The following is a 23,519-nucleotide window of genomic DNA, read 5'->3' as shown; positions in this document are numbered from 1 at the left end:
TCTCCTCTTCTCTTTCCTTCACCACTTCTCCCCACTTCTCCTCTTCTCCTCCAACCTTCCTACTTCCTTCTCCCCTTTACTCTTTTCTCTCTCCTCTCCTTTCTTCCCTCTCATCCCTCTTCAGATACAATTCAGGGGTAATGTCCGAGCAACTCCTCTCTCCAAATTTCCCTATCTGTATTATATACAATAAGATTAATTTTCTCTTACATTAATACTTCTATTTATCTAACCTTCTCGATATATACTTCTATAAATATTTATACAACCTTCTATAAATATTTATACAACCTTCAGTTATTCAATACTGTGTCGCCTGGGTCTCCTCCTTATCTGCTCCTTCTTCTTCCATCTAAATCAGTGGTTCTCAACCTTTTTAATGCCGCAACCCCCAACCGGTCGTAAGTCAAGGAGTACCCAACCGGTCATAAGTCAAAGATTACCCAACCGGTTGTAAGTCGAGGACTTTCCCTGCCCGGGAGCGCCGCGCATGTGTGGTACCGCCCCCTGTGCCGGCCGAGGCGTAACTGGCAAGGGGCAGCGACGGTGCAGGGTGACCACCGGCTGGGCCACCAGCTGGCCCAGCCCAAGGCAGGTAAGGCACCCGCCAGGTCCCACACACGCCAGCAACCTTCCCTGCGCCCGCCGCTGCCCTGCTAACCTTACTTTGGCCACCGCCCATTCGGGGGGGCGGCAGGCAGCCCAGGCGCTCCTGGGCGGCCATGGCAAGCGGCAGCGACGGCGTAGGCCAACCACCGTCTGGGCCACCAGCTGGCCCAGCCCAAGGCAGGTAAGGCACCCGCCGGGCCCCACGCGTGCCAGCAACTGTCCCTGCACTCGCCGGCCTCCCACCCCCCACCCCTGGTCCTCTTTTACTTACATTTTTAGTAGTTGCTCAGCAGGGAGGGGTGGAAGCTTCCAGACAGCTTGCCTTTGCTGCAGACAACGTGCAGCACCATTTGCAGACTGGGGCTTTTGGCGGGCTCATCAGGGCAGAGACAGCCTGGACAATTCCTATAGGCTTTCGAATGCCAATAGAATACAGTCTCTTGAATAGAGTCTATTCTATTGGTTTTCAAAAGCCAATAGAATAAGAGGGAGTAGCACAGCTAAAGAAAAGGGGAAAAAATGGTGGACAGCTTTGTTTGGCGACTCCTGTGAAATGATTGTTCAACCCCAAATGGTGTCGCGACCCACAGGTTCAGAATCACTGATCTAAATTGATGTTAACTATCTTTTAACCGTATTCTCTTTTCAGCCAATCATAAAAAGTTTCCCAGATTTCATAGTAGTCCGACTCTGTCTTATATTTAATTGTCCTTCATTTCTGCACATTCCAGTATTTTCCTGTTAGGTATTCTACCAGGGAAATACAATAAATAGAAAACATATTTAATTATTCATATAATTACGGCAGCCAGGATTGTGTTTGCACAAAATTGGAAAGCACTGAAAGCCCCCCCAGAGGGAGAGGTGATTGGGAAAATACTGGAATGCCAGCAAAACATCCTAAGTAAGCTAAAAGATCCCAGAAAGGAAAAATAACCCCGAGACCTATCTACAAAATAGAGTGTAAGAAGTGTAATAGTCACTAGGTAGGAGAGAAAATTAGCAGAGCACATCCATGAGCACCAACTAGCAGTCAGAAGATATGACGAAACTCCTTAATCTCACAATACATAGATAGACTCAACCATAATTTCAACTGGGAAACTAAGCATCTTAGTCAAAGCACAATCAAAAAACACTAGAGGATTTCTGGAAGTTTGGCATTCAGACAAATCAGCCATCACCAGACACACAGAGATAAGCCACATTTAAACACCATTCAAAAAGATAAAATTAAGATAGGACCCAGACAGCACGTTGTTTATTAAGCATTTATGAAATGTAAACACACACAGAGATAGAGAGAGAGAGATAAACAGGGATTAACACAATCAAGATCAACCAAGCAATACCCTAATGAAGGAACTACTAAGTAGAAAACCATTTTTACACTATCCAATACCCAGAGTTCTGTGAATGGTATTACAATCCATGGATGCCTCTGTACCTCTGGGGAAAGAGGCAAAAAGGAAAGGAAAAAGCATATTGATAGCAGTCAAGAATTGGCTTTGCGTTAATTTCACCCATGTAGAAAATAATTAAGTCTAGTTCTAGATTAATGGTCAAAGCCTTCTGCTATGTGGACTTCACATATTAAGAATCAAAGAGTAATTATTTCAAATAACAATAACAATGTTGTATGTCAAAATACACAATGACATATACAATGAGCTATAAAGGAGAAGGAATTTTTCCTCTTTTCATTTTGTGGCAGACTGATGTCTCAATTAAATGTTATGCTGAGCCTCAATTGCCCATAAAGACAGACAGTGAAGATACCTGTTTCCTGAGAGCATCAAGGCGCTTCTTCCTTTCTTCTTCTTCTTGGGCTTCCTTGAGGATTGCCACTTTTTTCTCCATCAAATGCTTTTCCAACAGCTTTTGCCTAAACTGAACTCTTTGAACAAAGAAATCCCAAAAATCAATGTCATATTACTCATCTGCCTTCTGATATTATTTTACTATTCAGCCAGCTATTAGGAACAATTAAGACCTTAATTAAAGAAGAATTATAAGCTGTCATTTGTCTAGGAAACTTTTATGTTACAGCAGTGTTTCCCAAACTTGACAATTTTAAGGCATGTGGACTTCAACTCCCAGAATTCCACAGCCAGCATTGCTGGCTGTGGAATTCTGTGAGTTGAAGTCCACATGCCTTAAAATTGTCAAGTTTGGGAAACACTGTGTTACAGTAACAATTTCAATGCTATTCAGATTTATTCAGGCGAAAATATTAAGTTCAATAAGCATGCATAGGATTGGACCACGAATGTTTTCATTTTGTAGTAAACATTATTTGTGTACAAATAAATAAATGTTTTAAAATGCATTTAGATGGCTTATCACCCAACGCACTGATAAATTTTATTGCAATTATCCACATCTACCATAGCCCAGACCCAAATAACTAACTGATACTTGCTAACTGAAGAAGAATCACACAAAGTCAGGTCGATGCTGACGATCAAAAACCATGGCAAGCCAACATCTGTCTTATCAACAAATGTTTATGTACACAGGCCCATATGCAAATTTCAAAGCCACTAGCTAATTTGAAAAAATATGACTGTATTCCCTCCATGTTACTAGCAAAATATCAGCCTTAATCCAAAATAGTGACATTGGAAGTATGTACGTCTTGCTGAAATTAATGAAATGATACCAGGCTACATACAAATGGTTAAGATGAACTTTTTATACCTTTAGATAGCTACAAAATTGGTAAAATTGCCTCTATACAAGAAATAATTCCTTTGAAACAGGGAATGATGTTTACTGCTTCATCCAGAGTCACTTTTGGTAAGATGGGTGACTATATAAATAAATGTAACTAAATAAATAAAAGTTAAGCAACAATTAGTTTTAGTGTGATTTATAGTTAGCTATTAGAGGAGGGTTGTGTAACAATAAAATAATCCCATTAAATCAGGGTTCCTTCTACTGGTTCAAACTATGATATATCTAATATATTATTAAATTTTAACTGAATCTTTATTTGGGACAGAATAGATATATCTTTTACCAGCTAAGTCCTGGGAGTTAAATACCATGCCAAGCCGAATATTTTTATGTAATTTCTGAAAGTAGTCATGGTCAACGGAAAACTGATAAAAAGGAGAATCCTTTCAAATGATTTAAATAAATGATCCTTATTTCCATTTACAATGTCCTTAGCTCACTTTTTCTTGAGTTTAATTGTATCTTCAAAATTAGATTTCATGCTGAAGCACTGTGGATTACTCAGAGACCTGAAAACCGAGGATGTTCACAAGAACTTATATAGATGATATAGGGAAGAAAACCAAATGAAGAATTCACAACTTCATCTCTCCTATGACATTTACATCATGAATATAGTCTGTGATCAGCTACCCATAAAATCACAGAAACAGGCACCTGACATGTCTATTGAGATATGCACTGATAAGTGAACACTTTAAATATAATTAATTAATAGATCTCAAAAGCAGTTCTATGAAGATAAGTAAGTTCCCCTGAAGCACTAAAATCTTTTGTTTCAAATCTGAAAGAACTGCAAATAGCTGGGGAGAAGGGAAACTCATAAACTTTTCCTTCCTTCCTTCCTTCCTTCCTTCCTTCCTTCCTTCCTTCCCTTCCCTTCCCTTCCTTCCTTATTCCCTTCCTTCCTTTCCCCTTTTCCTCCCCCCTCCTCCCCTTCCCTTCCCAAAAAATAAACAGAGTGAAAAGACTCAGAGGAAGCTACAGATATTGCTGTAACTTTTCTCTACTGGGCACCTTCCAAAAATGTTGATCTTGTCCACATCAACAGAAAGTGACTAAGAAAATATAGCAAAGGAAACTCTAGGGGGAAAAACTGAATTAAGTGCATTTGACGCACAGAGACCTCGCATTTGTGTACTCATGTCTGGCAACTCCAGCGAATAACGTTTTCAAAATCTCAGCGGGGGGGGGGGCAGAGGATTACCCGAGCCAGCCAGCCATGTGGGGTCTCAACTTCTTTCATCTGGCAATTTAGCTGGGAAAGAGAAAGTCTGTTTGGATTAGAATCCAGACTAATGTAAGAACAATCACGGTGGGTTTCTCTGTTACATTTCAGATACACGAAGCCATGAGCAAATACTACAAGGCCCATCTAGTGAAAAAGAAAAAGGGAGAGTCAGCTGGCAGAGGGGTTGGGGGTGGGGTTGAAAGGAAGTACACTATTTGATTTCTGCCACTGAAGAGAGGAGCATGTGCTCTGTGTGAGTGAAAAAAGGAGGGAGAGTTGTACACCTGTTGCTGGAAATTGCCTTGAGGATCATTTCACTAAAAAAACCAAAATATAAGCTTCCTAAAAATTATGGGATGATGACTCAGGCTCAGTTATGTGGAATTGGATGCTGCAGTATCTGATGTGAAATGGAAGCTACTGAAGACCGGTTGTTCCTTTTTGAAAAGAAAGAAAACATCTTTTTTTAAAAAAAACCTTTTATGCATGAAAGAATTAAGCACCATGCCTCAAACCATTATCCCTCTCTCTTTACTTAATTGCAGTCACTCATCATTCTCAGAGATTCACCTCAGCCCCCATAGCTTTTGGACTTTTGCATTATTAGGGAACCATTTAATTGAAATGGTTAAAGCCATTTAAATATCCCTGAAGAAATCAAAATGTGAAAGCCATGTTCATCACTGGAGTATCACCAGTTAGTTCTTAGGTTCTTAGTTTTTTAGAACAAAATCTTCAGACAAAATCTTTAGGTAGGACTTTAATCTCCCAATGGATTGAGGACTGGAGTGGGGATACAGTATGAGATTGTTTCTTTTTTTAAAGTACGATCACATCTGCTCTATAAGTACAAATCATACTAAAATGGAAAAAAATGCAGATTTTTTAAAATACTGCTGCCAATATTAAATAGATGTATTAAATAAATAATGTAGTATTAAACAGAGTTGTTTGGTTTAGTGTTGAAGGCACCCATAAGAGTGAAGGAGAGAGGGGGGGGAACCTCATAAAAGAGGCATGGTGAGAACTGGTCTAGAGTTGACTCTGATGCCTTTAGGCTCCTAAGGTTTCTTAACTCTTTCCCATTCTCTATCTCTGGCGGAAATTTAAACCAGACATTTGCCTCATGTAGAAAAAAACTGGAACTGGCTGGACAGACCTAATTCTCTATCCATTCTCATTTTTATCTTACTAGGCTACAGAGAAGCAGGAGTTTGGAATTGTTGGAGGATTCCAACCTCAAAGTATAAAAAGATTATAATAAAAGATTGGAAAAAAAAGAGAAAAAAAAGTGTCCATAGTGCTTTATCAGACCTATAGGAAGGTTGGAGGTTATTCTTTCCTTTCAATTGAAACTGACAGAATTTGAAAGCACATAACGATAGAACTACACTAGAAAGTGATTTCTAACCTCTTGCTAATGACAGAGTACTTGAATAGGATTTAAAGAAAAGACAGCATAACTACTTATCACTGATGAGAGTCACATCTCCAAGGCAATCTGTTGAATATTCAGCAATATTGCTGAATAGCCTATATAATCAGAAATTTATTCCTTGGATTTAGCTTAAATCCCTTGTTAGAAATTTAAAATTGGGTCCCATCCCACTGAACCAGAGAGAATATATTTGTCTTATGGAACAGCCCTTTTAAAATAGCTGGATGCTACAAATCTATAGCTACAGATTAATATAGCTCAGTTATATAAGCTATAATTGAGTTATAGCAGAAGAAATCCTACTGCTTGTAATCTTGGAGAAAACAATTGCCATTCATGGTTCATAGCACTGGGATAGACGGAAGAATAACACAAATAGAAAGACCCATGTTCGGGCAAGGACATGGAAAATTGATTGGAAGTTAGTACCTACAAGAAGATATCCAGTGATCCTGGATTTATGAGTCTTTACATAAATTCTATACTATGCAAAATTTACCAGTATGTTGGTTCAGTTTTACAACAGTAGAAGATTGATATACAAAGGTGCGCAAATCATTTTGAAACTGAAATATTTCAAGCTCAAAATACTTTGAACTAGACCTACCTATTTGCAATTGAAAAAAAAAAAAAACTGTCCAACCTGATTGAGAGCATTCCAAGCTCACCATGTGTTTAGTATTTGAAACTTACCACACAACTTTACTGGTATGAATGGAAAAGACTTAAGGGGGCCAAAGTAAAACACTAGCCTACAACACTACTTCTATCTTGTATCTAGACTAAGATGACCAACCATCCTCCTTTAGGGAGGACAGTCCTCCTTTTGTAAGTTCTGTCCTCCCTTCAAAAGTGTCCTCCTACATGTCCTCCTTTTCGATATTTGAAGACTAATCTGCAGGGCTTTTTTTCCCTCATAGAATGCTCAGAATGGCACTACGGCACCTTTTTTTGATGGTTTTTTTTTCAACTTTTGCATGAGCTGTGCTACTCCCACTATTGGCTTTCGAAAGCCAATAGGAATTGCTGCTGAGCGCGCCAAAACACCTGGCTGGCAAACTTTGTACATGCAAGTTGTCTGTATTATCGTTGCAATGAATAAAATGTTTCTTTTATTTACAATATTTTTTTCTTAAATTTATTTGTGTCCTTCTTTTCATTGTAAAAAAGTTGGTCACCTTAATCTAGACCCACTGAGTCCAATGGCACTTACTCCTAAGGTACCGTACACACAATCTCAGGTTGAATGCATTTAATATTTTCTTTCCTTCTAGACAAGATTTTTGATATGGAATTACTCTGCTTGATTCATGGAATTACTAGGAGCCAAAATAACACCTTTTTCTATGTGTAACTACTAGAATGTTTTCCCACCGTTTCTCCTGTATCTTTTCATCCCAAATCCATTGAAGATTGAAAGAAACCTCCACAACATCTCTTGATAAGGAGTTTCAGGAACATTTTGCTTAGAACCACTTTGGGCTTTTGAGCCTTATAAGTTAAATAAAATAACGATACCTTTAAAAGAAAATGCATTAAAATGTTATCTCCAAGTAGATTTCTTCCCCCCCCCCCGTATAAATTTACCTCTCTTTGTCTTTGATGATCTGCTCAGCCATTAAGTTCTTAAATTCTGCCAAACGCAGGAGGTCTTTTGCTTCCCTCTCTTGCCACTTGCGCTGTTTTTCAGCCCAATATTTTTTCATCTAAGAATACAAAGTCATTAAAAATCTGGGAGGGGAGAGGGGAAGGAGAAACCCAACACTGGCTAATCACTACCTTGGTATCTATAAAAACAGTTTCACTCATTCATACCATACTGATATCCATTTGACTGCCCAAAAGACAATCTCAAATGCAAATAAGAAACGCTGGTTTGAAGTCCTGCTACTCTGAACTTATTGCAATACCATGTTTTCTTTTCCTCTCCTCTTTCAGGTACAGGTTTATAGTATTATATCATTGCATGTATCATATAGTGTTACATCATTGCACATATCAAAAAACTATCTCAAAATTCAGAAACCCAGCTATACTACTTCGGGGGGGGGGGGAAATCTCAATATATAAAAGCTTATAACAATAAATTCCAAAGGTCATCCCAACAAAGGAAATGCTAGATACCAGTATGTGAATGAAATTGCCACAGAAACAGAATGATGGTCAGTTGGATGTTTTTCTTTGTCTTCTTTTAAAAATAGGCCTGCAGCAGAATGACTACGGGCAAAAAAAAAAAAAAAAAAACCTCACAGGAGGTAGACAAAACAAGAAGGACAACATTTGGATCAGCAGCAAAAAAAGCAAACAGAACTCAAGAGTCTGTACTAAAATATGAAAAGATACATGGAAAATGTTCCAACACAGCTAGTAGTTTGGTCCAATATTTATAGAATGAATCCAACAAGTGTGGATGTGTTTGCTTTGAGCAAAGGCTAATTAACTGCACAGCATATCCTCTACTGCAGAAGAAAACAACTCACAACTGAGATAAACGAAAGGTTAATTAAATGGAAATAAACAATTCTTCTGTTGAATAAGCCCAAAGGGGTGTGGTATTTCTGTCTCCTATTAAATTCTTTAAAAAAATTTAAAAGTAAACAAGCAGCACTTTCTATAGGCTTTGTGGGCTGTCAATAGTTTGAATGAACTAGTAATAATAGAAACTAATGTAAGTGACAACTTCCAAATATTTCCACCTCCAAAAAACTCGCTGCAGCTATGCATTTAGAGGCTCCATCAAAGTAGCCAGCAGCTAAACATGAGTGAATGGACCTTCACATCCACACTTGAGGCAGGGCTTTGAAAGTCAATCCTGATGCCATTTAAGCCCTCACAAATTTAGGTTTGAATTCAAGAAGGGCATTCTTAAAAGTCCAGCCAGTGATTTCACAAGGGCCTGGAAGCAGGCTGCTGTAAAATTTTGAGAGGTGGGTCATTCCCAACCCCAACCTCACCTCCCACTGCATCCCATCTTCATCTAGTCTTTCTTCAGAATTGCTTGTTTGGTCTACAGAAATCAGTGATCCAATCGATTGGAGTAGGTAATATAAAATGTTGAAGAATATATTTCTGCAATGAAATCTACTGAACCATCTGATTGTATCAAAGCCTGGGTTTATACTGTACTTTTAGTATAAGCCTTTCTATGTGCGATCCATGGAACCACTGCTTCCTTCAGACTTTGCCTATGAGACCAGCGAGCACTGGTGCATTGCAGCAGATAAGATGACAGTTGGGATCAAGAGCTGCATTGTTGGAGCTGAATGCCAGAACAAGACAGGCACATGTAGTGAGAACAATATGAATTTGAGGCCCTGTTGCACATGGGCAAAGTTTCTGAATCACAGAATAGGAGATTTTGAAGGATATGTTTCTCTTCTCACCTGTGCCTTTAACGAGCCTTTCAAAGCACACACATACAGAGAGAGAGAGTGGTGGGGAGAGGTAAGAAGAAGCTTAAAGTTAGCCATCTGGTTAGAGGACTGGGAAAGGATGATATTATATTGAGTCCTCTGGTTGCCTTCTTCAAGGCTAAGCGCTCCAGCCTAGAGACCCCTCTTGGAATAATTGTGACAAAAACCGTGGAAAGCCAAAGTATTAGTAAGAAAGGGCAGCAATCTTGGGAGGGAAGTTTAGAGGAATATTTAAAGAGCAAAATAAGTCCATTTTATGAACACTACTCATACAAAAGCACCAACACATCCGACCAGACCAATTTATATATGCAAGTCATCTTCTGAATGTTTAGCCCCAAATAACACTATACATGAGAGCTGAATACACTTTTTAGACCTGCTGACACCATCACAGAATTTCATACAGTGTTGCAAGCATATGAAAATATATTCTCTCCTTCTCTCTTCCAAGGTTTCATGCAAGAACACAGCAGTCTTTCAAGATTTGCCCACATCTCACATTACCATTATTTTATTTATAAATCCAGCGAGAGATACCAGTAAGGAAGGCCTCACATTGCATCATGGAGATGGTTCAAATAATTTTAATACAGAACAGCCTAATGTTAATTTCTCCCTACAGCATGTAAGCATCTGTCAGAAATTATTCCCATATTGTTATTTCTTCCCCAAAAGGTAGTACTAGAACAGGCTAGAAATGCCAGTTATTACATTTAATAAAGGACTTTTTGTTTTGTTACTCCTGACCTTTTTTCATAATCCCATATAAAATATTGCATATGAATAATCAATGATGGCAGATACTTTCTCCATTATATAGCGATTAGTTCAGCAATTATCTTTGCAGTTACCAGAAAGAGATTGAAGGGATTGTGAACTGCAAAACTATTCTATTTGTTTCCCTGAAAACAAAAGCTGTCATTATACCTACAGCTCATTAGATGTCTGTCAGTCTCCCTACCTACCATAAGCATGTAACATTCCTAAGAGGAACAAAACAGTGATTACTTCCAGAGCTCTTGATTTATAATATTTATTCTAGACAGGGAGTGAAAGATAAATCATTCAGTTAAAATTAAGGTGCCAAATATGCTCCAATTTTTTATAACAAACAAAATTAAAAGCTTTATTTAAAAATCACAATACACATCCACACACACAGTTTGTATTAATGTATTCGGTATCCAGGACAGTTAAGGATATAAAAAATTTCTGGTTTTATTGTGTTACTTTATAAAATCTGACTATCTTGTCCGTTTTACCGAAGCTCCACAAGATTATCTATCTCTTCTTGAGAGTTTTCAAAGTCAGACTTACACTAGATGGCAATCTTCACTCTAAATGGGTATCTACAAATCTGCTGGGTTGGAGATGAAAGCAGCAAACACTGATCTTTAAAAAAAATTCTGGTGCATATAAATCTCCAATTAGGTTTAAGATGTCTGCACAATATTTTGAAATAGAATTCTTGCATTAGATTTCCAGAGCCATCTAAACCGTTCATAATGGTTGTCTTCTATGGGTTCATTTCAACAGAGTCAGTGGAACTAAGAGCTTCAAAAGGAAGGCAACTTACATAAATGACATGAGTGGAAACATCTATTTTGAGTTTTCAAGAGCTTATAGCTCAGTTGTTCAGAAAAATTAACTCATTTAAAATGAAATTATAAAATTTTTAAGAAAAATTTATCAGTCATGTTTAGGCAAAATCATTTCCACAAATACTGGTATTTTAGCAGACTGATGGTTATCAGTATAGGGCTATCTAATTCTTAAATATTAATTTTAAGTATAATATCTAACACTGATGTTTGCCCACAATGGGTTATTTAATATTTAACAATTAAACATAAATTAGGAACATTTTAGATATACTAAAGTACTTCAAATGGGCTAACTTACAGAAATTGTCCCAAATTTGTGACCCATGATTCCTATGGAATTTCAATTTAGCAATTTTTATAATATATTTTATTATAAATAATATCATGAAACAGTTTATGACATAATACAAAATCTAACTGTATATTATATTATATTATATTATATTATATTATATTATATTATATTATATTATATTATATTATATTATATTATATTATATTAATTATATATTAATCATAATCATAACACCCCAGACTTAACAACTGTCGATAAGAAAGACAAAAAAGTCTGGATAGTGGACATGGCAGTGCCTGGAGACAGCAGAATAGACGAGAAAGAACTGGAGAAGATAACAAAATACAAAGACCTACAAATAGAAATAGAACGACTGTGGCAAAAGCAAGCAAGGGTAGTACCAATAGTCATAGGCTCCTTGGGTGCAATCCCAAAACAACTGGAGCACCACTTGAACACCATTGGCATTGACAAATTCGCTATTAGTCAATTGCAAAAGGCGGCCTTACTAGGAACTGCTTCCATCCAGCGACGATACCTGTAGTATCATCAAACATCCACATCTGCCTATCCCAAGTCCTGGCTAAGGACTCGATAGGTAGACAAAATGCCAAATCCAGTCTGAACATCTGGCTGACTGTGCGATGATCCATAATAATAATAATAAAGTTAGAAGGGACCTTGGAGGTCATCTAGTCCAACCCCCTGCTCAGGCAGGAAACCCTATATCATTTCAGACAAATGGTTATCCAGTCTCTTCTTAAAAACTTCCAGTGTTGGAGCATTCACCACTTCTGGAGGCAGGCTGTTCCACTGGTTAATTGTTCTAACTGTCATTAAGTTTCTCCTTAGTTCTAGGTTGCTTCTCTCCTTGATTAGTTTCCACCCGTTGCTTCTTGTCCTGCCTTCAGGCGCCTTGGAAAATAGCTTGACTCCCTCTTCTCTGTGGCAGCCCCTGAGATATTGGAACACTGCTATCATGTCCCCTCTTGTCCTTCTCTTCATTAAACTAGACATACTCAATTCCAACAGCCTTTCCTTATATGCTTTAGCCTCCAGTCCCCTAATCATCTTTGTTGTTCTTCTCTGTACTCTTTCTAAAGTTTCAACATCTTTTTTTACATCGTGGTGATCAAACTGGATGCAGTATTCCAAGTGTGGCCTTACCAAGGCATTGTAAAGTGGTATTAACACGTCACGTGATCTTGATTCTATCCCTCTGTTAATGCAGCCTAACACTGTGTTGGCCTTTTTGGCAGCTGCAGCACACTGCTGGCTCATATTTAAGTGATTGTCCACTATATTATATTATTATATTTTATTATTATAATATTATATTATATTACTATATTTTATTATATTATATTATTACATTATATTATAATATTATATTATTATATTATATTAATTATATTAATTATATTATATTATTATATTAGAATATAATATTACATTATATTATAATTATATTATACTATACTATACTACACTATATTATATTACATTACATTACAATGTTATATTATAGTATAATTATATCATACTATATTATATTATATTATATTATATTATATTATATTATATTATTATACTATATTATATTACATTACTATATATTATATTACATTACTATATTATATTATAGTATAGTATAGTATTATTATATTATATTATATTATATTATATTATAATATTATATTATATTATATTATATTATATTATATTATATTATATTATATTATATTATATTATATTATATTATATTATATTATATTATTATATATCTCTGCTGTTGTTTGACTGTGTTATACAGTTCAACCTGGGCTATTTTCAATGCAGATACATTTTTGAATGTATCCCAACTTTTCCAGTTACAAGTTCTGTCACTGTTGAAAGCGCTAGGGAATCTGGTAAGGGTTGACCCAAAGGGTCACAGGTTATATGGTGTATGTTTTTGTGTATATACCAATTTGATGTACTATTTAAGGCATCAGGCCAGAAACCGGAGACTCTGAGTTGTAATCCCGATTCAGGCACAAAGCCAATTGGATGACCTTGGGCTAGTCACTCTCTCTCAGCCCTAGGAAGGAGGAAATAGCTTGAAGAAGGAAAACTTTGCCAAGAAAATTAGAGTGACTTGTCTAGGCATTCTCCAAGAATCAGATATGATTGAACAGAAGAAATCTATATATCCTCCAGTTATAACCACCTTTCTACTAAATATCATTGGACATATTTTAAGTCTTATAATAAAATCTGTGCTGCTTTATTAATCGCTTTGTTATACAGAATACTGCCTAAGAGATAAATCATTCTCATAAAACATTCAATGGTCAACAGGTTTGGGAATTATCGCAATATAAATCCGATACTTGCTCTAACTTTAAATTGTAGCACAACAGTGGCTCTATATAGGAAATATACTTATGGATTTAATTGGATTTATTCATTTTAATAAGGTCTCACTGGCTTTCTAAAGTGTTACATTTGGTATATAATCTGAGCGGGTTTTTCTACTATAATTTCATATGATCTGCTAAAACATGGTGACTTAATAAAAAGTAAAAATAATATTGAATTTGATCCCCTGCTAAGATTCCAGATTATTTATATATTTTAAAAGGAGAGGGACCCTTCCAGTCTGGAATTTTTGAGTAGAGTTGCTATCTGAAAGCTGATGGTATCTACTCTGCATTGTCTACACCTATATGCTCTCTGGGTTCAAACTAATCAAATTCAGTCTGGCCATTTGGGCTATAAGTTGTTGAAGCAATTTATTTTGTATGACAACTGCTTTCATAGTGTCAAAGCCTATATTGATCAAGGCAGAATGTGAAGCCTATAAAACAGTTAGAAAATTTATGTTTCATGCTGTAGCATTATAATACTGATCATAATGATATGTATTAATGCAGTGGTTCTCAACCTTTTTAATGCTGTGACCCCCCAACCAGTCGTAAGTTGAGGACTACTCAACCGGTCATAAGTCGAGGACTACTCAACTGGTGCAGCACCGTTTGCAGAATGGGACTTTTGGCGGGCTCAGCAGGGCAGAGACAGCCTGGACAATTCCTATTGGCTTTTGAAAGCCAATAGAATTAGACTCTATTCAAGAGAGTCTAGTCTATTGGCTTTCAAAAGCCAATAGAATAAAAGGGAGTAGCACAGCTAAGGAAAAGGGGGAAAAATGGCGGACTGCATTGTTTGGCGACCCCCGTGAAATGGTCGTTTGACCCCAAATGGGGTCCCGACCCACAGGTTGAGAACCACTGTATTAATGTGATATGCATAATCTTAAATGTGGAACTCCAGGACTTCCGGTGGTTCCAGCGACGACGATGGCGGCGTTTTACAAAGCCGCCCGTTCCTGGTCCGTGTAAAAGCCGCGGGACTTTGACAATCAGCTGTCCCGCGGCTTGAATCTCCTCCCTGGGAAAAAGGGAAGAGGAGAACTCTCAGGTAGAGTAAGAGCTCCCCTGGATCCCTGTTATTTTGGGGATCAGAGGGTAAAGTTCCCTCGGAGCCTGAGCAATCTCCGCGTTCCAGGGAGCCTTCGTCCCAAAGTTTTGGGATGAAGCAAGCTGCCGCTTCCACATCTGCTTCTTTTAGCTGCTTGTGAGTATTTGAAAGCAGACGGAGCAGACCAGGAGAGACTGCATTCAAGTTTGATGGTGTCTTTAACTTCAGCAAGTTTCCTCTTCTTCTCCTTTTGTTCACTTTCCCTTTAGAAGAAAGGGAAAGTGAAAGGCAAAATGGCGATTGTCTTTCTTGCTTGATTTGCGTTATAAAGCAAAACCTGGACATAGATTAATTCTTTAAATATAGAAGTAAGAATTTGGCTTTTATTCTTTTTCCTTTTTTTTTTAAAGAATATTTAAAAGAACTGTGATTTTTTTTCTTTTTTTTTCCTTTTTTTTAAATAAGAATCTTTCTTCTTGGAACTTAAGAAAATGGCTTCAAAACGCCTGCCTCCTGCTCCTAAAGCTCCTATCTCTTCCCCAATGCCTCAGTCTGTTTCTCAGAAACCAAAATCACCTCCACCCTCTCCTCCTCCTGCAATTTCTCTTAGTGATTTACAAGAAGCTTTAAAAAAGCATGCTTTGGACATTGAGGAGGAAGTAAAAGATCTTATAATTGCAGAGAGGGCTAATACAGAAGAATTATTGGAGAAAAAGAACAAGCAAGTAAGGGACCATATACTTTTTGCTTTTCAGGGCCTTGCTCTGCATATAGAGAGAATTGATGACAAAATGGAGGAGATTACTGAAAATGCAACAAGAATTGTATCTAGAATGCAGGAGGTAGAGAACAAGATAGAAATCACACAGGATGAACAAACCATTTCACAATACAGAGAGATGGAATATGCATTGCGTATCACAGGGCTGAGAGAGAATTCTCAGGAGGACTTAAAGATGCTTATTGTGAAAGATATTGCTCTTAATCTTCGCTGGAGACCTGAAATAATTGAGAATGAGATAGAAAAAATTTTTAGAGTTAATTCACGGGTTGCCAGACAGAGAAATTTACCAAGAGATGTGGTTATCTATTTTTCTAGAAGATCTATTCGTAATGAAATTATACAGGCTTTTTATAAACAAAAGTTTCAAATTGCAGATCAAGATGTGATAATTTTAGAAGAAATACCTCCAAAAATTCTAAGAGGCAGAAAAGATTTTACTTTTCTGTCTGATGAGTTAAAACATCATCAAATTCAGTTTAGATGGGAGATTCCAAGAGGAATAATAGTGAATTATGAGGGGATACGTCACAGATTAACCACTGTCTCGAAGGCAAGAGATTTTTATCATTCTATTTTAAAGGCAACATCGTCATCACCTCCACAAATGGATTTATAACAAGGAGATACATGAAACATAATGTTAGACAAATTATTAACTTAATTGAGTACTTGGATAAGAACAACCAGATTCCTGTGGCTTTTATCTTTTTGGATGCTGAAAAAACTTTTGATCAATTAGACTGGCAATTTCTATTTTCACTGGTAGAGAAAATGAACTTTGGGGATAATTTTTTACATGCACTTAAAGCTATATACCAGCAACAATCTGCACAAATTGTCGTAAATGGGGGACTGACTGAGAATTTTAATATTCAAAAAGGGACAAGACAAGGATGTCCATTATCCCCATTGTTATTTGTTTTAATGCTGGAAATCTTATTGATTCAGATTCGAGAATCAAAGCTAATCAAGGGTGTAAAGATAAGGAAGAATGAGTATAAATTGCGGGCTTTCGCGGATGATTTGGTTTTAATTTTGGAACAACCGAATCAAGTGATTGACTGTTTATTAGAACTTATAACACAGTATGGGAATGTTTCTGGTTTTAAAGTTAACAATTACAAGACCAAGATATTATCTAAGAATATGTCAGTTAAGGATAGGGAAAGTTTGATTAAAGCCACAGGTTTTCAGATGGTAAAAAAGGTTAAATATCTGGGAGTATATTTAACTGCTTCAAATGGAAAATTGTATAAGAATAATTATGAACCATTATAGGTAAAAGTACAAAAGGACTTAAAAGACTGGAAAAAATTGCAATTGTCATTGTTGGGGAGAATCTCAGCTGTAAAAATGAATGTTCTACCAAAGTTTCTTTTTTTGTTTCAGATGATACCTATTCTAAAAAAAGAGGCAAATTTGGATGAATGGTAAAAGGGTATCAACAATTTTATATGGGCCGGGAAGAAACCAAGGGTTAAGTTTAAGATACTACAGGGTGCTCGAGAAAGAGGGGGACTTAAGGCACCTAATTTGAAATTATATTATGATGCAGCCGCCTTAACTTGGTTAAGTGACTGGCTTAATTTAACAAATATGGATATTCTCTTTTTGGAAGGTTGGGATTTAATATATGGTTGGCATGCATACTTAATTTTTAATAAGAAAGTCGATCGGACTTTTAAATCACATATTTTGAGGAATGCCCTACTTCGTATTTGGAAAAAGTATTATTATAGATTAAATTATAAAATATCTATCTGGGGGATTCCCAGACACGCAATTGCGGGAACTTCTAAGGGGATAAATTTTGATAAAATCTCGTATATAGAATTGGCATTTGAAATCCCTAGATGTATTAAGGCAGGAAAATATTCTACAGTCATGGTTTCAATACTTACAAATAGTGGATAGATGGACTGTAGATAAGAAAGAGGGAATAACATTAGAAGATAAACAATTGGTTATTCAGATTAAAAACCAGAGTCCGGATCATATAAAAAGAATTTACAATGTGTTATTAGAGTTAGACTCGGAAACAGAACTGGTTAAAGATTGTATGATTAAATGGGCTCAGAATATACAGGAACCGATCTCAGTGGACTTATGGGAGACAATTTGGACTAGAAATGTTAAATTTACACAAGCTCAAAATTTGAGAGAAAATTTTTATAAAATGTTTTATAGATGGCATTTAGATGCTAAAAAAATTATCCTGTATGTATCCTAATATACAGCCCAAATGTTGGAGATGTGGTAATAATGATGCGACATATTTTCATATTTGGTGGAATTGTAAAAAAGTAAAGGCTTTTTGGATTATGATTTGGTGGAGCATTCAAAAGATTTTTAGAAGGAAAATAAAGTTTACTCCTCAACTATTTTTACTGGGTATTTTCGTTGATTTAAATGAAAAAGAAACTATCTTGATGTTGAATTTAGTAACTGCAGCAAGGTTATTGGTAGGTTTATACTGGAAGAAAGATTCTTTGCCTACTTTAGAAGAATGGACACTTAAAGTATCTAGTTTTGCAGAAATGGCAAAAATTTCTGCTTATTTAAAGGATCATACACAAGAAAGATACATCATTGTATAGAGAGGTTGGATAGATTATATTCAGAAAAAGTATGGAATTAAAAAGTTTCATTTATTTTATGAATGAATATTATAACAAATATTATAGAGAATTGTCTTATAGGTTATGGAGTTAAAGGTTAATTACGATATTTTCTTTTTTCTTTTCTTTTTTCTTTTTTTTCTTTTTTTTATTATTAAATTTTGTTATTATTAACCCTGTATTCTGCTCTGGGAAGTGAAGGGAGTGGGGTTGGGGGTGGGAGGGAGGGTAAGAGGGGGGTAAGTGTAGTATAGATAATGGTTGTTTATAGGAGTGCGGCCCGGGCACTCCCCTTATGCTGCGTTCATGGGTTTGATAGGGATGAGAGGAGAGAAGGTGTAGAGAGGAAGTAGGGTATTGAGAGGAGAGGGGGAGGGGAAAAGAGTAGGAGGGGAGGAGAGAAAGAGGAGGGAAGTAGGGAATGTTTTAAGAAAGGGTGGACGCAGCCTGGGGGGAATGGGCGGGTCGCACCAATGGTTATGAATTTATCTTATTTTGTATTGTATTTTTATAATGTTTAAATGGAAAAAATAAAAATTTTCAACAGCAAAAAAAAAATGTGGAACTCCAGAACCTAGCAATAGTACAGACATAAGCATAAAGTCCCTCTATAAGATATTTGCTGAGCCTATTAAACTTCTAAAATTATTCAGAAGAGAAGCTTTGGAATGACTGGGAGTGAGATTGCAGCACCTTTTTAAAGCAGTCATGTCTTTTTTCAGGTTTCTGTATAAGACTGAAAACAAATCTGTGATTGCTTTAAGACATCAACAATTTGAGCAGCTGGGTCTTTATGCAACTCATTAAATCAATTACATTATTCTCTAGGTTTGTACAGAAGTCTGAAAAAGAAGACACGGGTACATTAAAGAGACGCTTTACACACATATTTTTCAAGGGACCTTTTCTGAATTATTTTCAAAGCATGGACAGCCTTAATGTTGACCACAACTGTTTCCAGTTACAAATGTACTAAAAGCAATCTAAGCAATCTGGAAGATCTTAAGCAAATGGCTTCTCTTTGCCTTCTATAAAACAAAGAGTAAGGAGTGTTGCCTACTATAATATCTTGGAATATCTGAAATTGTAAATAATAGTCTTTTTCTAATGCAGGGACCATCAAACATAGAAAATAACTGAAATCTTATAGCAGACATGTCAAAAACAAGGCCCGGGGCCCGTATGCAGCCCACAAAGTGGTTTCATGTGGCCCGCGAAGCCATCCTGGAAACAGTGAAGGAACAGCCCCGCTGCCTTGGCCCTGGCCCAGGCCGGCCGGGAGCCAATGTACAATTTTGTGGTGACCATCTATGCTGAAACGCATTCAGTCTTAGCTCCACAAGGCCGTCTAGAAACAGTGAAGAACCAGCCCCTGTTGTGTTGGCCCCGCCCTCTGGATGCAAGCTGGGGAGGTGTCACCTTTTGTGAGGAATGAAGAAATGGACCATGCCTTGGCACTTGCCCCGGTCCCACCTCCTTCTGCCAGAGACCATCAGATCTGTCCCACTCCTGCCCAAGCCCCCACAGGCACCCTTGACGCGAACAATGTAGAGCTGGCCATATCCATCCATTAGGCCACACCAACTCCATCCACGCCTACCCAGTGGGCCGCACACACCGTGGCCACGCCCCCTGCCCCTGAGGGCAACCGTAATGCTGATGCGGCCCTCAATGAAATTGAGTTTGACACCCCTGTCTTATAGGATTACCAAAATCTTGTGAAATATGACAACCTCATTGCCAAGATGAGAGGAATTTGGCATTTTTTGTGAGATTGCAGCTGTTAATTAATAATCATAGATTATGTATAATTTATGGGAGGTTCTGTGGCCAACACCTGACACTTTGAAAGTGTTGCACTACCGCCAGGATTCCCAAGGAATATTTTGGTCAAACTTAAATCTAGTTTACTTCATGAACAAAATAAGAATAAAAAACTTGCTAATCTGAGCAAGCTGGAAAAGCAGTAAGAACACTTCATATACAGAGCTCAACTAATTATTTATTTACAAAATTTATATTATACTATATCATATATAATAGACCATAATTAATTATATTATATTACTATAACACCATATCTGTAAAAAAAAACAACCTCATTTGCCATCAAAAAATATCTCTTAGATATATTTGGAGAAATGTAAACCATCTATGAAGCAATTTAAAAAACTAAGGTCTCAGGGAAAAAACAAATCAGCCAAAACAGAAAAGCGCCAATGTGCATTAAAAAAAATGCTTCCACATATACTGGGATTCAAGCTAGGAAAGCAAAAAATATTCTTCTAATTCTGAATATATGCACTACCTCTATAAAGCTAGTTTTAGAAATGATAATAAAATTGTAGTCAGGAGATTTTCTTATTATCATTCTTTTCTCCTTTTCTGAAAAATCTGTTTTTAATGTTTAATAAGAACAAATGCTGGATTTTTTGGGATGGAATACCATTTTTTCTTCCAAATAGACGTATCATTGCTTTTCTCTTTACCAGCGAATTCATTTGTGAAGGAAGAAATTCTTTGCATCCACTAATCATATTTATTTCAGTGAACCTTGAAAAAGTGATAAAGGCACTCCTTCTAAAAAAGGGATTATTTACAGTCAACCTTCACCCTCTCAAAGGAAAACAAACAAGAATAAGGCACATAAAATAAAGCTTACACTTTACCTGATTTTATTTTTATCACTTACTGAGCAAGAAAAACACTGAGCTGTATTATGAGAGCCTGGGAATCCCATTCTGAAAGGCTGCTTTTAAACAAGACAATTGACCCTTAAAATGTAGATGAGGTTTAGTAAATAATAATAATAATTTCACTTAATAGCTCCCATTGTCATAATGGCATTCAGAGGAGCAATATAATACATGCTGTAATTTCAACAATCCTCCTTTTCATTTTCCCCCCCCCCTCAGAGGCTGCTGATCGCTTGCCTTTTGCATTCTGCTACTCAAATGATCAGAAAAAGGAAGGCTAATGCAAACAGGCTTCCTGAGACCCACTTCAGGCATTTGCCCCCTACCCCTGCCACCGGGCATCAGGCCCACTGTTCCCTGAAGCGGTGCCATGCTTCATTTGCTTTGTGCAGGCATTATCCTGGGGAAGCTTATTTGGTGCATTGCAGCATACCTTGCCTGCTGCATTGCAAACCATTTCTGGTCTTTGCCACCGTTGCTCTTGACAGCAAAAATCTGCTCTTGCTGGCTTCTCTGCTCTCTCGCTCTCTCTCTCTCTGTGAGAGTACAGTAGGCATATGCCTGAAAGCGTGCTCTTCATAATAAGGGCTTTCCCCCCCCCCCAATGGAAAAAAAAAGTGGGGCGGGGAGACTTAACATGGCTGTGAAAAAGTCAAGAGTTTTCAAAGCTGCAAAATATACTGGCCTGGCTGATATCCACTAAGCACTCATTAATCTCTGTAATAATCCTTAAGACTGCTTACACGGGTATGAAGTATCCAGATCAATTAATGTTTTAAATATATTAAAGCATTTAAAGTGTTCGTGCACGGACACACAAACACCCAGACAGAAGTTGCCTACTTTTTGTTTATCCTCAGCTCTTTGAAGCAATTCTTTCTCTTTCCGAAACTTCTCCTGTTCATCTTTTTCTTCCTTCTTTCGGGCAGCAATTGCAGCTTCCAGACGGGCAGCCTCCTCTTGCTGGGCACGCCACAACAGCACCTTCATGAAAAATTGAGACAATCACCGTGTTCAGTCAGCAACCCCAAAAATTCTATTTGCTCATGTTTTGGAAGTTTGCCCCAACCCACTTGTGTGAATACAGCCCAATTCACTTTGGGCGAACATGTTTCCAAATATCTGATGTTTCCCTACTACTCCAGACAGCCACCACCTGCCCCTTTTTACATACCCTGCACAAACATATAAAAAAACGATGGGCTTAGAACGCACAGTTGTGGCTAACCTCTTAGCCTTTTTGATCACCTACTCCTGTGGACGTTCCCCAACTCTTGCTAAGCTGCTTTCTCATGGTAGTGTGTGTTCTGGAATTAGGGAGTGAAGAAAGCAATGAGTATTTTATCCTTGCACGGGCACTCTAGTAATAGCAATAGATTTATATAGCGCTTTATAGCCCCTCTAGGCAGTTTTTAGAGCCACCATATTGCCCCCAACAATCTGAGTCTTCATTTTACCAATCTCAGAAGGATGGAAGACTGAGTCAAGCTTGAGCCAGTGAGGATCGAACTCTTGCATTGAGCTGAATTAGCCTGCAATACTGCATTCTAACCACTGCGCTGCCATAGATTCTAGGTGTGAAGGTCATCACAGCTGCCTAGCTAAAGCAGGAAGGCACCTCTTTAAGGCAGCAACAGTACCGGTAGTCCTCACTTTACAACCACAATGGACCCCAAAATTTCCATTGCTAAGCAAGACAATTGTTAAGTGAGCTGTGTCCCCAAAGTTTATGAGTTTTAAGTCACATTCAATCTGAAATTGACAGCACATGCAAGCAAGATGTGCTGTTTGTTGCTGGAGACTGGGATGCCAAAGTTGAAAATATTAAGGAGGAAACCATAGTTCAATAATAAAGGCCTAGGAAATTGAAATAAAGCAGGTCAACTTCTCAATTTTTACTACTAAGCAATGATTTCTTCATTGCTTATCCTTCTATGCAAAGGATAACTCTACCAAATATTAGAAACATCTCAGAAACAACTATCAGACTATTACAACCTGCTCTATAGAAGAGAATATATGTAGTGCAGAGTTGAACTGTGGAGACCTTATTATACCACATGGCATCACCATAGCACACTAACTAAAGTCCTGCAAAACATCTTAACTGAATCAAAAGATCCAGTAGCCGAAAAAGAAAAAACAGGAGTTATCCATAACATAGAGATTGTAGAAATTGTAAGGACTGTAATAACCACTATGTAGGATAGACAAGCAGAAGATTGGCAGAACACATTCATGAATACCAACTAAGACATGATAAAATTCCTTAATCTCACAAAGCATGGACAGAGTAAACCATAGTTTCAATTGGTAAACTGTAAGCATCCTAGCTTAAGTTAAATTGAAAAATGCTAGAGAATTCCTGGAGGTTTGGCACCCAGACACTTCAGCTGTCAATATACACATAGAGATAAATCACATTTACACACTATTCAAAAAAAGAAAGTGAAAAAGCTAAAAAAGAAACAGAACGCATTCTTTCCAGCATTCTACACCAAGATAAGTTTAATTTTGTACAATTTTTCTGTGGGAAAAACAAATGCAGTTTTTGTGTCTGTATTCTGCACCATATTAAGAAAAACCTGAATAAATTCATGTATAAAGCAAAGACATGACCAAGGGCTGAT

At 37.2% G+C, this 23,519-nt stretch overlaps 1 protein-coding gene across 6 annotated transcripts in view; it reads right to left on the bottom strand.

Annotated features, from left to right (window-relative positions):
* Positions 1–23,519, bottom strand: part of CCDC148 (coiled-coil domain containing 148) — a 182,949-nt gene that overhangs the window by 8,288 nt on the left and 151,142 nt on the right. For 5 of the 6 annotated variants that reach the window (XM_039323962.1, XM_039323963.1, XM_039323961.1 and 2 more), the window contains 3 exons: positions 21,733–21,873; positions 7,605–7,723; positions 2,389–2,506 (listed from right to left, as the gene is read on the bottom strand). In XM_039323962.1, the coding sequence (XP_039179896.1) occupies positions 2,389–2,506; positions 7,605–7,723; positions 21,733–21,873 (378 nt within the window). The remainder of the gene's footprint in view (positions 1–2,388; positions 2,507–7,604; positions 7,724–21,732; positions 21,874–23,519) is intronic. The other variant, XM_039323966.1, reaches the window with a different exon arrangement.

Source organism: Crotalus tigris, unplaced genomic scaffold, assembly GCF_016545835.1.
Source record: "Crotalus tigris isolate CLP2741 ecotype Arizona unplaced genomic scaffold, ASM1654583v1 scf7180000024290.1160143, whole genome shotgun sequence".
Lineage (NCBI taxonomy): Eukaryota > Metazoa > Chordata > Lepidosauria > Squamata > Viperidae > Crotalus > Crotalus tigris.
This window is presented reverse-complemented; position numbering and strand designations above follow the sequence as displayed.